This window comes from Liolophura sinensis, chromosome 9 (assembly GCF_032854445.1).
Source record: "Liolophura sinensis isolate JHLJ2023 chromosome 9, CUHK_Ljap_v2, whole genome shotgun sequence".
In the NCBI taxonomy this organism is placed as follows: Eukaryota; Metazoa; Mollusca; class Polyplacophora; order Chitonida; family Chitonidae; genus Liolophura; species Liolophura sinensis.
The window spans coordinates 21,693,195-21,707,428 of record NC_088303.1 but is presented as its reverse complement, the minus strand read 5'-3'; the positions used below and the strand labels follow the sequence as shown (position 1 = coordinate 21,707,428).

The 14,234-nt window shown below is 37.0% G+C and overlaps 1 protein-coding gene across 1 annotated transcript; it reads right to left on the bottom strand.

Annotated features, from left to right (window-relative positions):
• Positions 1 to 4,229: 4,229 nt before the first annotated feature.
• Positions 4,230 to 11,998, bottom strand: LOC135475236 (glycosyltransferase 8 domain-containing protein 1-like). The gene is made up of 9 exons (XM_064755052.1): positions 11,867 to 11,998; positions 10,792 to 10,893; positions 9,961 to 10,162; positions 9,263 to 9,380; positions 8,319 to 8,406; positions 7,366 to 7,466; positions 6,450 to 6,616; positions 6,037 to 6,149; positions 4,230 to 4,988 (listed from the first exon to the last, which is right to left on the bottom strand). The coding sequence occupies exons 1-9, from the start codon at positions 11,916 to 11,918 to the stop codon at positions 4,816 to 4,818; spliced, it is 1,116 nt and encodes a 371-aa protein (XP_064611122.1). The 5' UTR covers positions 11,919 to 11,998; the 3' UTR covers positions 4,230 to 4,815.
• Positions 11,999 to 14,234: the final 2,236 nt, after the last annotated feature.

Below are 14,234 nucleotides of genomic sequence, written 5' to 3'. Positions count from 1 at the left end.
CTGTAGAGCTGAATTCTTACTCACCAACACATTGGTCACTGTTTTTAACATCCTCCATTATCCTACTCTGATGGTCAGTAAAGGTTAACAACAAAAAACACCTGTATGTTTTTTTAACTGTATATTTAACGTCACAGAACTGTGAAGTATACAATGGTAATGCTGGAAATAAATTGACTTTACCGGTAGACTATTAAAATATAGAAGATTTGTGAGATTCCATTTGTTTGTTTACTCAGCAGTTCAGATTATGATGGACATATTGTTATTAAAATAAGATAGAACTAGATAAAGGTTTTCAATGAAGTCATGCAGATACAACTTTAATACTGTCAGGATTCTAACATGAAAACATAAATACAAACTTAAAGATACAATTCATGCACCCTACCTCACATACATAAATTTTTTTAAGGCAGAAAAATAATGTACCGGTATGCGGAGAGCTACCTCACACATGTCAATTACAGATTACCATCTCATGCTCATAAAGACCCAAGACAAAAAGCCTGCGATCATCCAAGTCCTTCAAGTGAATTTACGTTATATTCCACAGACAAAGTCACTACAAGTTTGGCACCTTTGTTACTACATACAACTTTTCATTTTTATATACTATATATAAAAAAAACCTTCAACTTTCAAGGGGGAAAAATAGCATTCATGGTAACCTTCAAGTGACAAAAATCAGTGATTGTAACCCTACATGTACAAGAGCCAAACAACTAACATTCAAGGAAAGGAAAAGAAAAAAGCTATCAATCAAGACTAGCAGTGATTACATGTATAAAAGTATGGTGTGCTGGGCATAAAAGATGACTGCAATTCTCACTGTCTAAAATAAATTTTAAGATAAAATTGTGCTGGATTCAGAATCCTGAATCACAGTCTGTCTACGGCCACATCTCTCACAACGGAAAACATGAGGTAAGTGTGAGATCAAGTTAAGGTGAATATGGTCCCCAAACAGACACTGCTCACATTTACAGTATTAATCCATGCCCTTAATTTTGTTACAAAGCCTACGTTAAGTAATGTTATATTAGAATACCTGTATTAAAATCTACGTTATTTTTCTGTAACAGTCATCTATTCATTTTCAAGGGATTAACAGTTATCAGTATCACATCACATTACCATACTACATTTAGGTCAGATCACATTTGTAATGAATATGATCAAATATCAGATCTTTTTCTTGGTATTACAAAACAACCACAAGCTGACAATATCTACATGTATTTAAATTCCTAGCACAATTATAATATTTAATATCAAAATACACCTATATAAAAGTGTCTGTTTCTCATGTATTCAGTAGTGATAAGCGACGATTTTGTTAAAGTTACTGAGAATTGAAATATTTTCTATAGCTTTCTTAAAACCAGGCCTACCCATGTATACTTGACAGTATCCACTGTTATTTTTTTAGCTTTAATACTAACCATAATACCACTAATACCACTAAATTCCTAGTTTCCTGTCCCACCGGCACATCAATCCTCCACCCTCCCGTACTGGAACAGGTTATTTTGTTTTGGCCCATAAATTTTCACAACATAGTAACATTATCATAAATGATAGCTGAAATAATGTTAATAAAAAATTGTTTCCACCAATTTTGCACAATATTGGGACAGGAAAGAAGGAATCAAGTGTCACTGACCTAAAACAGCATTAGCACATCACAGTATTAGCATCTCAACCAATTTTAAGATATCAGTATGATTATCAGTGGCAATCACCCATATGTGACAAGCTGAGATTATTTGTCACTACCCTAATGAAAATGTCATTAGAGGTTTAGGAATACCGGCCTATATTGCACAGAAAACTTTTTTTAAATATTCAAATCCTTTGTTGACCTTCAACATTCACACCGCTACTTCATGTAGGCCTACACGTTATCTGAGACTATTACATAATAGTTCCAGATGTAACTGCTATTACATCCAGTTCATCCACGAAAGCCCAATTTGGATGCAATTCACATATCCCATGCACATATATTTATGTTTAAACAAAATTTAATTCGTTTAAACTCTTTCAGTAGAAAATTGGAAGGCAAAACACAGCACCAATTGTGGAAGCACTGAAAACTGCAAAACTTTTGCCATTCATAGATTTGGTTTGCAGGCTACCTTTTTCTAATTCAAGATTAAAAACACGAACTGATTTTTCATCCTCTAGCACCATATGAAACAATATGCCTGTACCTTATTGCTTTCTCACACAAAAAGAAATTGGCAAGTCTTCCTCCTTGGTTTACATGTATCTCCCTAGCGTCAATGTTATTTCTGTAGTGGGCAATAGGCTTCACGCTGAGCGAAAAGCTTCAGCATAGCATAAAAATATAACATGTCCAACAGCACATCATGAAAATGAGAGGGGAAAAGCAATCATAGTTTTTACCAAATATATTTATCACATTTAGAAATGGAAATAATTGTACATCATATTCATATGGTCCACAATCCAAAAGATTTACCAACACCAATTAAATCTAGCTTCCCAAACCACACTTTATATTACGTGATGAGGGTATCAGTGAGTTCATAAATTGTGTCCAGTTTATCAAGATGGTGTGGATTACTACCCTGCACTGACAAAAATAACTGTATAAAAATCCATATTGTAGGTTTCTGATGATGATACGAGCACAAAAGTTTTCTGCTGTTTCTACCTCCGCCTGGAGTGACGTCACACAAAAACATGTGACATGACTCATCGCTGACAAATGGCCACAAATAATGCTTTACTTCCATACGCTATTCACATTATTTCTGCATCACTGCTTTACTCTATGTCATATCTGCCTGATTTAACGTCATACACAAAATATCACGTTGCACCAGGCAAATTTTATGAAAACTGCCACAAATTTTCTTTATGGGGTTTACAGGAGTCAAGTAGTGTTATTCGATGTACATCCATTTGAGCCATGTTATTAGCTCTGTTCCATTGGGTTTCCTTCATATCGGTTTAACACTTCTACCTACGTTTTATCGGAATTGGAGAAGCAAAACTATATTCATTTGTCATGGTTTAGATGCATCATTGTACACCAAATAAACAGGAGAATTTTTTTTAAAAAGCAGATGGGTGATGTTATAAATAATGGTCACGTTATGTATTTCATTTTCTGGAAAGATAAGTACAAAGCATTGTGCGTATTTTGAATGGTGGATTTTGAACCTTGTCATGTTGTACAGTATAGAAGTGCCAAAGACCGAGGTTAAACCTGAGTCCATGGGGCTTATTACTAAAGCTTCTATGATGTTCTGTCAGATAAAATTAATACCAACCAGGTGGGTACAATTTAGACAGTCTATTTTATGTAATATCTGACTCATGTAAATTAAAGTGAACACAAAGTCTGCCACTATATATATTTACATAGAAAAAGGATATGGGGCACAGGGTCACATGGTTACTGGATGTCACGTCGAAAAACCTATTAGATTTGGCTGTCAATGTGGTTTCTTAGAGGTTAAAGACAGATACTGATGCAATAAATCAGATTTTACGGTTAGTTTAAGTGTGAAGCTGATGCATTTTGTACCACACCTTTATGAGCAGGGAACCAAGAACGGCTGCGGGTGTCACAATGCGTACATGTTGGGCAGGAGAATGCAGTAACTTGCCAGGGTGAGCTCACAAGGAAACCTCCTTGGGAGAGTCATTACTTGAAGGAAAATATTGTCACATTACATTATTTGTCCTTAGCAAAGTAAGGTTTATTACAAAAATATCTTTCTAAAATCTCCATGAAGGAATGTTACAAATCAGAAGGTCCTGCTATGTTCGGTAAATTCCCTGATGTCGGTACAGCCAGCCTAATGCTTACACCCATGCAGGTTGAAGATGAGGACCTGTATGACTGCTACAAGATGGGGGTTGAGCCAATGAAAATTGTGCTGACTGAATGCCAAGCTTAAAGAAACATCGTCCCTTTGAAAACGGAGCAGAACTGATACTCTTTGTTTGCTTATCAGACGATTCTGTTTGTATTTTCTCATTGTCACATTGTTTAATAACGATAACTGCTAGGTTTTGAGACGTCACTCTAGTCAGCTATAACATGGCAAAATGGCATCACCAAATGAGTAACTTGGTACTGACAATCATTTGCTATTTATTTTGTTGATAAGCAGTGTAGAATTTTAAAAATATTTTTAGAACATTTCTGGAATACTACTTTATTAATTAAAGATTTAAAACTTATCTGCCATTTGCCTCCAGATGAAGTGGGGATGATTACAAAGGACAAACCATACTCCTTACAGTGCTTGCACTGCTCTTTACATTACTGCCACCACTAGCAAATTTCGTACAACAACAATGCCAAGGTCACTGGGGTCATGGTGGTGAGACAGGAAGTGATTTCAGAAAACACAAACGCTCTGCCTGAACCTTTGCCATATTTATACTTGAGACACACGCATTCTCTTCATCTACAGAACGCACCCAAAAATGCTGAATATAGGTCAGCGGAGGGACGTTAGTGATGGGGCCAAGCCAAAAGAAACCCACACACATTGCACAGGCCTCAAAGGTCAAGCTTGTCTAGTGGTGGCAGTGATGTAAAGCGAGTATAGAGAGCAGCACATGTGCTGTGTCAGGGAAAACATGGGCATGAATACATAATACAGCATCTTTCCTGAAATTAACACCACCAAAACGGCTGAACATTAAAGCTTAGATTATCATTATGTCTTTATCTTGCATACCAGCTACCTTATCCTTGCTGATATCCAAACCACACTTCCTGTCTCCTTCGTTGTATTATCTTGTGTGACATCTATGCAAATGTGTCTAATTCGATCTTCTCACAGGTAGGAACTTTTTCTGAGGATCTTTAATGAAATACCTGTCCCAGACTTTAGTGTGCTGAGATGCTCTACCCCACGGTTTAAATCGACCATTCCAGTGAAGCAACTTGGCAGATTCGATGAATTTAGCAGAATAGCTTGTACCAGCTGTCCATCCTGTTAAAAAGCAACAATAGAAATCAAACCATGTCTAATGTCCATGTTTGTGCTTTAACATAGATATCATTACCCCACACAACCCGGCTCTCATTACCACCCATAAAGTGTTCACAAAATACCGTCAAATACTTTTTCTTAATTTTCTGTGACTTATCTCAAAATTAATCCTAAACTGTTACAAAAATGCATGTATCATGGCAGTGACCTCTAAAAGTTTTTACTCTTTCCAAAAAAATGACGCAAAATGTGACATCAAGCCCTAGACTCATTTAAGACATAAAATATGGATATCCTCTTCATGCAAATGAACAGTTATGGCTCAATAATGCTATTTCAGCAACCTTTTGGTAGATTATCTATGAACATGTCATGCATACATTTTACAGATACTTGTATTATGTGTTCTAGGGAGCTAAATAAAAAAGTATAACACAATGTACAAGGTACTGTCATGTCAGAGTTCAACTGATTTGAGAACAGTGATGTTAAAGGATTAAAGAGTGCCTAACATGTCACAAGATAACACATACATTCAACAGAAATACCTAAGTCTTAAACTGTGCAACTGAAAATCCTGTATGAGGTAAATGTATGAAAATCCTGTATGAGGTAAATGTATGAAAATCCTGTATGAGGTAAATGTATGAAAATCCTGTATGAGGTAAATGACACACAGCAGCCATGGGAGATTCACATGTCATCATTAAAAATAATGTGTAAAACACTTCAGAAAAACGTATAATGTACAGACAGATATTGTGTTCATTCACCTCGGTCATGAAGTGAAAATGTCACTGTTTGAAAATAATTCCAATATGCTTAATAGAGATGCATCAACACCAACTGACAAGATAGGTACACACACACACACACAATAAAAGATATGATGTACCAGGAGTGATCAAGGGATGAGTTCACATTTCCATGTAAGATGGAAAAAAGTATTGAAGCAAAACAGTATTTCTAACCTTGTAAAGCCAACAAAAAGTTAACCAAGAACAGTTACCTCCCCTGAAGTTTCTATGCCATGTCTAACTTTACTCACCTAAATATCTGACATGCCAACTGGGGTCAATCTTAGAGTATTTGTCATGGAAGACAAGCATCATTGGAGGCTGGGAGCCACCCCCACCCCGCTCATTGCCATAAACCTCCTCCCTGTAAATACACACACATACTTCTCATAAATCCTCCCAAGAAATGTATTTTCACGTGCACTTCAGTCTTAACGTGACTTGGAATGTGAGTAATTTCTTAATTAGAGTTTATTGATGTTTCCATCAATAGTGCTGAGTTTTCCCAATACTGTCATTTTTGCTAGTACCCATACCAGTAGTTGATAGGGTGGGCCTTGAATACGAATAAATTCAACCGCCTATAAACATAACATTACAGACAACAGAACATTTGTAATAGGATCCCATTCATCAGATCATAAAAATGTCTTACTATACTCACTTAACATTAAGAGAGAGCCAGTATTCCAGCTGGCTTGTGATATTATGTTTTCCCCAAAGGCTGAGGTCTGTGACAAAAACTCCTGTGTTAAATGAACACGTGGAAGGAGCTATCTTCATATTTTTCACGTGCTCGTTTTTGAAATCTATGTAGTCGATAAATTTATTCTGAAAGATAGAAAACAAGTTTCAGAATGAAGTTTTATAAGCAAATAAGTTCACTGCCAAAGTTCGAATGCAAAAAGACTGTTTACTTGAAAATTCTGGCGCATGTGTCTCCAAACAACAGTGTGAAGTTAGACATTAGACGGATTTTTAGTCATGTAGAGTATCTCGAAAGTAAAGGGAGACAATACATGTGGCAAGTAAATCTAGCAAAGTTTTCTCCCTTTGATACAGGTACATGGTATATGTACCTTCTCTACTCCCTGTGTTAGACTAACAGTTGTCGTGCTATCACAAGTCCTACAGCTCTGAACACCTAGACAAGCTACATGCTCGAACCTTGCAAAAGTTTTCAGAAGGAAATAGTTTGCTCATATTTATCTTAACAGGACTTGATTGCAAACCGATGAACATATGTACATGCAGTTTCATCTCCAAACTTGAACTATTATCAGGGCTTACCCTAAATGACCACAAATTTCATCCATGACTAACTTGCCCATTTATCCTGATTCTGAGAGTTCTATTGATTTTAGAACAGTGTTTTGAGGTTTGCTTGCAATATGAGATGACATTCTACTGAAAAACTGTAACTTTCAGCACCAAAAATTATATTTTGTGACATTTATTTACCTTAAAAATGTATTTTTGTGGGTGAAACTGGAGGTCATTTTGCTAAAAAGCACAAACAACAAAGTGATTTTAATAAAACACATGTATGCGAATTGATCTTGTGAGCTATGAGGAGTTACCTGCATGCCTGTCACCCGCTTAGCCCCTGAGTGACAGTCATCGGAGAATGCTGCTATGTGTCCAGGTTTTAGCTTCATTGTGAACAGCTCATAAATATCACCTAAAACAAAGTGAACTTCTTTGAAATTCAGCATCTTTCACAATATTACATGAATACAACAGAGTCTTCTCGCTGTTTTGGCAACAGCAGCTGTACATCAGGATTTCATATTTTTATGTACATTGTGAAACAGCAATCAAATTATCAACAATCAAACACCAAACAAATTATCCAAAATTCTAACACCAATCAAATTATCCAAAATTAAACACCAATCAAATTAACCAAAATTAAGATTGACTCCACTGCATTTGTAAAAATGCGGCGACCGCAGTATTTTACATCTTGGTAAATCTTGTTTTCTCACATAAGAAAGTGGAGAATCACATTATTAGCTCCATAATTTGCATCCATAATGATCCAGTATTTCAGAGGCTGGATCAAGATGTGAAGGCAGTCTGTTCAATGAACATACGCTCTGCTTATTTCCACCATTACATGCTTCTCTGTTCCACAACAGCATCCACAACAACATTATTATGAATGTGCACAGCATAAAACAAAACAAATCCACATGTACACATTAATGTTCTTGAAAAGTTGCTGAAAATCTGCTTAGTATTGCTACCAAACAGCACCCGTCTAGAGATACCTAAAACTGGCAGTGGAAGCCAGGCGGAGTTACACCTGAAGAAATCTGTCCTGCTGTACACCAGTTATTTCTGAAACTATATCATTTCTATCTTGGGAACATAACTCTATAAATAGTCTTAGATGTCAAATCGTATGAATATACTTGTACTGTTTGGTTTATTTGTCACCATTCACAAACAGTCCATCCAATAAGTACAACTACTGTCACAAATCTATCAGTTTGACAACTTTCCCCATCCAAATCAAAAAGCCACATACCTTGCACAATACAGTCATCATCTATATATACAATCCGCCCCTTAACATTTGGCAGCAGTCTAGGGAGGTAAAATCTGGCATAGTTCAGCTGAGAAAATAAAAATGCACACATAAGGCATACTTCAAGGCATAATTCACACAAGCCCACAAATGTGAACAGAACTAAATATTAAGTGGCTCTGGCCATTAATGTTCTTACAGTCTGTCAATCATTAGGCCTACCCAAGGGCTAGCATTCATTCAGCCTTCACCTTATAGCTTGAGGACCACTGGACAGTGAATCCATTCTCTGGTCATTGTTCAAAGGCCAGGGCCAGTCCATTATTCGAGACCTAGGGTATCAAATCCAGATTCACTTCATTTCTCAAGGTCTATATAAAGTCAATCCAGATTCTGATTTTCCAGTAAAATTAAAGGCAAAGAAAATACTTAAGTAAAGTATATGTATATATCACATCGCATGTCCAGAGACATAGTTTGATTTACCGTTTTTATATTTTTTGCAACCCAGTAAAAGGCTTTTAACATACTGGACTCTTCAGTGAACTGTTGTGATCCAGAGGTATCAATGACATCACATCCATATTTTTACCTGAAACAGTTCAGGCTTCAAATGAATATGCAATTTGAATGCTGACACCTAGCAGTCTTTTGGTTTTCAGAAAGTTCACCACAGAGCCCAAAGTTTCAAATGCATTTTAATGGGTTGAAAAAATTCTGAAGCTATAAATCAAACTAAATTCCTTGACAATTACCTGACATAAGCTTCATGTTTGTGTTTTCTTTGGCTTTGAATGTGCACCTTCCTCAACATTAAAAACCTAATGTTGATGTTGTCAAGAGGTGAATAACTGTTTATACAAAGAATAAGAAGTCCTCTGTCCTGGACCTATATGTAATGTTTTTTCTTACGGTTATTAATTTCAGTTTCTTGTATTACTTACTGGGCTTGCAAGTTCAACCCTGCCTCCTCTTATTTTAATTTTTCCCTCCACCCATTCTGAGGGAAATTCTATCACATTGTAGATGATCCGCTTTAATTCTGTGCCATCAATCCAGGATCTGCCACAAATACAACATTAAAGGTATTACAATTTACACAAAAGTAACACTTGATCTGTAGATGGACATTTTTCTTTCGTCTTGGTCTATCTTGTGCATTCAAAATTATTTTACATGTATTTACCCTGGGAACTTCACCGACTGAGCACAACATTACTTTGGGAACTATTCATTTAAAATATTCATTTAAAATAATACCATAATCAAGAGTATTTAATCACCATCACAAAAAAGTAGAATATGGAAAAGGGTTCACCAAGTGTGTGTCAGCAGAACTCGTGAAAAAGAACACCTGGCTGTAGCCCAGTGTTACAATGTATAATGGATTACAATATAGGAAGAGTAGAAGTATGGCACGGACTTTAATACCTTAGTTCCTCAACCTTTTCACATGTTAAAGAGCAACCTTCAGTGCAATTTATGCATGTTTTTAATTTGATTTTGGAGACAAAAGTTCAGGGCTTCAAAAAGGGTGATTTAATAAGTCAACACAGAATAATGCCCTCAGTATTTGCTTGAATTAACCCCTTCCAAACATGCGATAAGGTTGAAGAGATACAGTATTAATGTTTATACTTACTTAACATGGTCCACATTAGCCTTGCTTGTGATCAGGTGAAAGATGACTTGATGTTTGGAATTCCTCTGGATGCTATGAATCAAAGCAATCATGCCTCCTACTGTGTTCTCGTCAGAAGCAACTACCACATGCACCAGCTCTGACCCCGTTGTCGCATTTTGCACAGCCTTAAAGCGCAGAGCAAAGTCTGCATGAGCAACCTCTGGTAAGGAAGAAATGTTGATCGCAGTCAGCGAATGTTTATTTATTTCTTTATTTGATTAGTTATTTTCACCGTACTCAAGAGTATTTGACTTATACAATGGTGGTCAGAATTATGAAGGGAGGAAACCAAGACCCGACAGAACCCGAGGCAAACCCTCGTACGGCTGGAGAGCAAGCCAGCCTTGAGCTGAACTTAAACTCACAGTGACCACATTAGTGAGAGGTTCCTGGTTCATTGCACTGCGCTGGCGCGCCAATCACCTTGGCCATGGAGGCCCCAACAGTCCAATGAGAGCACACAGGAAAATCAAGGGTCAACTTTTATACAGAGTTAGATATTACAACCTCAGGCCCTGTTATCCGTGACAGAATTACCCCTACATAACATTGTCACCATATACAATTAACCAGGGCCATGAGTAATTCATCTGTAGCAATATCTTTCTCTTGTCCAGACCAGCCAACATCCCAAAGGTACTAACAGATTGTCATGTTATAGGGCAGACTACAACTCTGGATATTTCACCTTCAGAAATATCTTTCTCTTGGACCACCAAACACCCCACATTGTCAGGTACTATTAGACTGACATGTTATATAACACACCACAACTCTAAGACATCTCACCTGCAGCAATATCTTTATCAGTGACCGTATTTCTTTTCGACCAGCGGACACCCCACAGATATATCAATGTTCCCAGCCATAGGATAAGTAACACAACCCCAACTGTAAAGAGACAGCAAAATTACATCTAGTAAGCCTGACCATTTTACTATTTTTTTAAACCTTATTTTTACAGGTGAGGTTGGTATGACCAACTTTAATTTAGGGTTTCAATAAAGAAATATCTTATTTGGAGGTTCTTCCTTGAATTTTTGTTGAGCAGATATAAAAAACAAGTATTACATTCTTTGTTTAGAATGAATGTGCAAGAGCTGTCAAACTCATTTTCAATTTTTCATTCTGGAGCTGCTAAGAACAACTTTCATTTTAATTTTTTTTTAAAAGTCCCAAAGGGAGGTATTTTTGCAGAGGTTTGATGTCAGATGTTACTTTGGCTTTGCTGGCCTCAAAAGTTTCAGCAGTTGGATTATGCTGAAAGAGGGATTGCCATTGCTAGTGTTGATATTCCTTCTATCAGCTAAATAAATTGGGGATTCAGTGTATGCTAAATATTAGGCATGCTCTAGACATAGCAATTAATGCACATTGCAGCCCTCCTGTTTTACATGAAGATGGACAGAGAGACACAAAGGCCTGGATGCTTCCTCTTGAGAAATAAGATTTAATTGGTGCACCATTACAAAATCATGTGACTTGCTATAATGGACAGGGGATTGAGTCTGGCTCTTGAGGTGGGATGTAGCAGAACACTGGCGCTACTATAGGAAAATTAAACAGAGGGATGTATAGCTCTACAGGAGTGTTAGCAAGCTACGGCCTGTAGGCCTACTCTCGGGTCTGTCGAGCTGGTCTGTACAACGGATATATCACAAGTAAGCGTTTACGGAGGAAACTGACAGACTTGGTCGGCGGGATCACTGTTATCGGAGGAAGAGCCAGCATTTATAAGGGTCCTAGTGGAATATAACAAGTCGTTATAGTTGCACAGTATCTAACTCAATCAGTGCAACAGATAAACTGCATATGATTACCGAGCGTTCAATTTTCGCCACCTGCTAAACAAACGCTTACGTACCTCGCCGCACAGTCACCGAACATCCCATGTTCGCCATATTCCCACTTTTCATCTCTCTTTATCCACTGATAAATCCAGAGATCACTTTCACGAGTATGAGTCAAATGATCCCACAGACCTTCTCAAGACTTCATCAAAGCAGTGTCTACGCCGACATCGCCAACAACAACGCAAGAGCGACAACTCTAAACTGCCTGCGTGTTTTCCCGCTAGAGGGCCTTCAATTGTTAGCGCAAGATGCAGATACATATCCGTATTTCGGATGACAATTCCATTTTCAATTTTTCCATCTAGAAATTCAGAATCAAACTTTGAAAATAGAAACTTAAGTTGTTTCCTCTTTTTTGCTGCGTTGGCCTACATGCATACAGTGCCTACATTAGTTCTACTGTGTTTTATACTTCTGACTTGAACTAGCCGTTCGTGAGTGGCTCTCATCTTATCTGGCGATGTACTATCATACCAAGCAGTAGCCTACATTTGGTACGTTAGTACATTGTTAAATCAGGTGTCAGCTTCACTCGTGGAGCTAGACTTGAACTAGTCATATCGCCATGTCCTACCTACCTCTCAACAACATTGTTCTTCGTTGCTCTTTTACTGGAAAATACAATAAGCTTTTGGTAACATCGATTTGGATTTAGTCGAATTATCCTATTCATCTGGATGTTGCAATCATTCAGTCAGTAATTATAGAATGTGGATATTGTAGCGCTTCAATTATTGTATTTGTCTTCTGTGCTTTCGTTTCTTATGATGTCTTCTCCTCATATATACAGGTACCTATGAGTTCGACACCATTCACTCAGTTTTAATCCTGTTCCATATTTAACGTGTCGAGCGAAGCTGGTTAAATGAATAAACCATTCGGGACTGGATCTACCCTGCACTTTGAGACGTCGCTACTATTTGGGTTCGATTTCATAACATTTCCTGAACTCGGATTGTTATCCTGTATGACTTGTACATGAGATTCGAGATTCTTACACGAAATGAAAGTTCTCCAACAACAAATTGTCAGTGAATCAGATGATGAGTATTTATTATGACGAGGGAGAAACCAGTAGTTGACACAAGTACCAAACGGTTGAGTGTCGTATGAGACAGAGTCCCAATTAAACACAATACATGGCACATAAAGTCTCAAACTTGTCTCAAATTATGGTTGTTATATTCTGGTATATAGTCTCGATCTATTGTCAACTTTTACTCCTCTTAGATTCCAGGGCCGTCTACAGACGCTGAAAAATCAACATATTTATAGATTTCCACATGGTGTGGGCGGAGCAGTGAACCAAATTAGTAGACTCTGATTGATCAGAAGGGCAAGTTTTGACAGTTTGTAAAAACAGATGACCTGATGACGTCATCACGATCCCAACCAAGAACTCCAAAATAATGGCTTTCCTTTGAAGCCAAAATCTAAATGCCAATGCCTGAAAAGTCCATATTTTTATCCATATTACTCATATAACCAATTTCCATACAAGGGTATTAAATGATAAATTCCTTTTCAAACTGTGGTGGGGAAAATCCTGGTCCGATTTCTAAAAGTCCATAAGTTTAGGTTCTACAGACACCCTAATTACCATAAATCTACAAAATGGCGGCAACACAAACTTCTGATTTCGAGGTTTAACTGACAACAATAAATGTCATTTTACTGTGTGAAACAGAAACGAAAATAGAAGGCAAAGGATTTTCAGATAAGACAATGACATAGAATTTTGTAATTTTTACATTATTATTACTAGGCCTACAGTGGTGAAAAATACTTAAAAATTATCCCAAATATGTAGGAACGCCGATACCACAACAAAAATTTCTCGTCCATGAAACGGATAAATGTAAGTTTAAACTTTTATACGAGAATAAATAAACACTATACCGGCAAATATTGACTTCATAAATTAACTAGTATGGCCTCAGATAACGGTCTTCCGTCAAAAGAATTCATTAAAACATGAATATATGAAAACTTCCCTACGTTAAATTTGTATGGTAGACCTATGCCTACTGGTGAAAATAAGCCAAAACTCAAATGCCACAAAACCTGCGAGGGATTTATTCCTCACGTACCGACAGCCAATTGTCTTTATTTCGATAACAAATATCGGTGGATGATTTCAGACTACTATTGAATACGAATCAATCATAATTTCAAGGTCTCCGAACACAAACTTAGTTAGACTGACGCCATATTAATTCAGCCAGGTTTAGGTTAATATCAATAGTTCAGATCCAGTTATTGATAGAATTATTATCACAATTTCTTAAACCTGTTTTAATTTTTAAAACTCAGCGTAAGCCTAATCCTTAGTCGTGCGTTTAAATATTGCAGAGATCATGTTATTCAGCATTCCCCGCC

Coding starts and splice junctions, on each gene's coding strand:
- LOC135475236 (XM_064755052.1), bottom strand. CDS start 11,918: ATGAAAAGTGGGAATATGGCGAACATGGGATGTTCGGTGACTGTGCGG. Junction 7,467..8,318: donor TGATGACTGTATTGTGCAAG/GTATGTGGCTTT, acceptor ACTTTGTTTTAG/GTGATATTTATGAGCTGTTC. Junction 4,989..6,036: donor TTGGCATGTCAGATATTTAG/GTGAGTAAAGTT, acceptor GCTTTTTAACAG/GATGGACAGCTGGTACAAGC.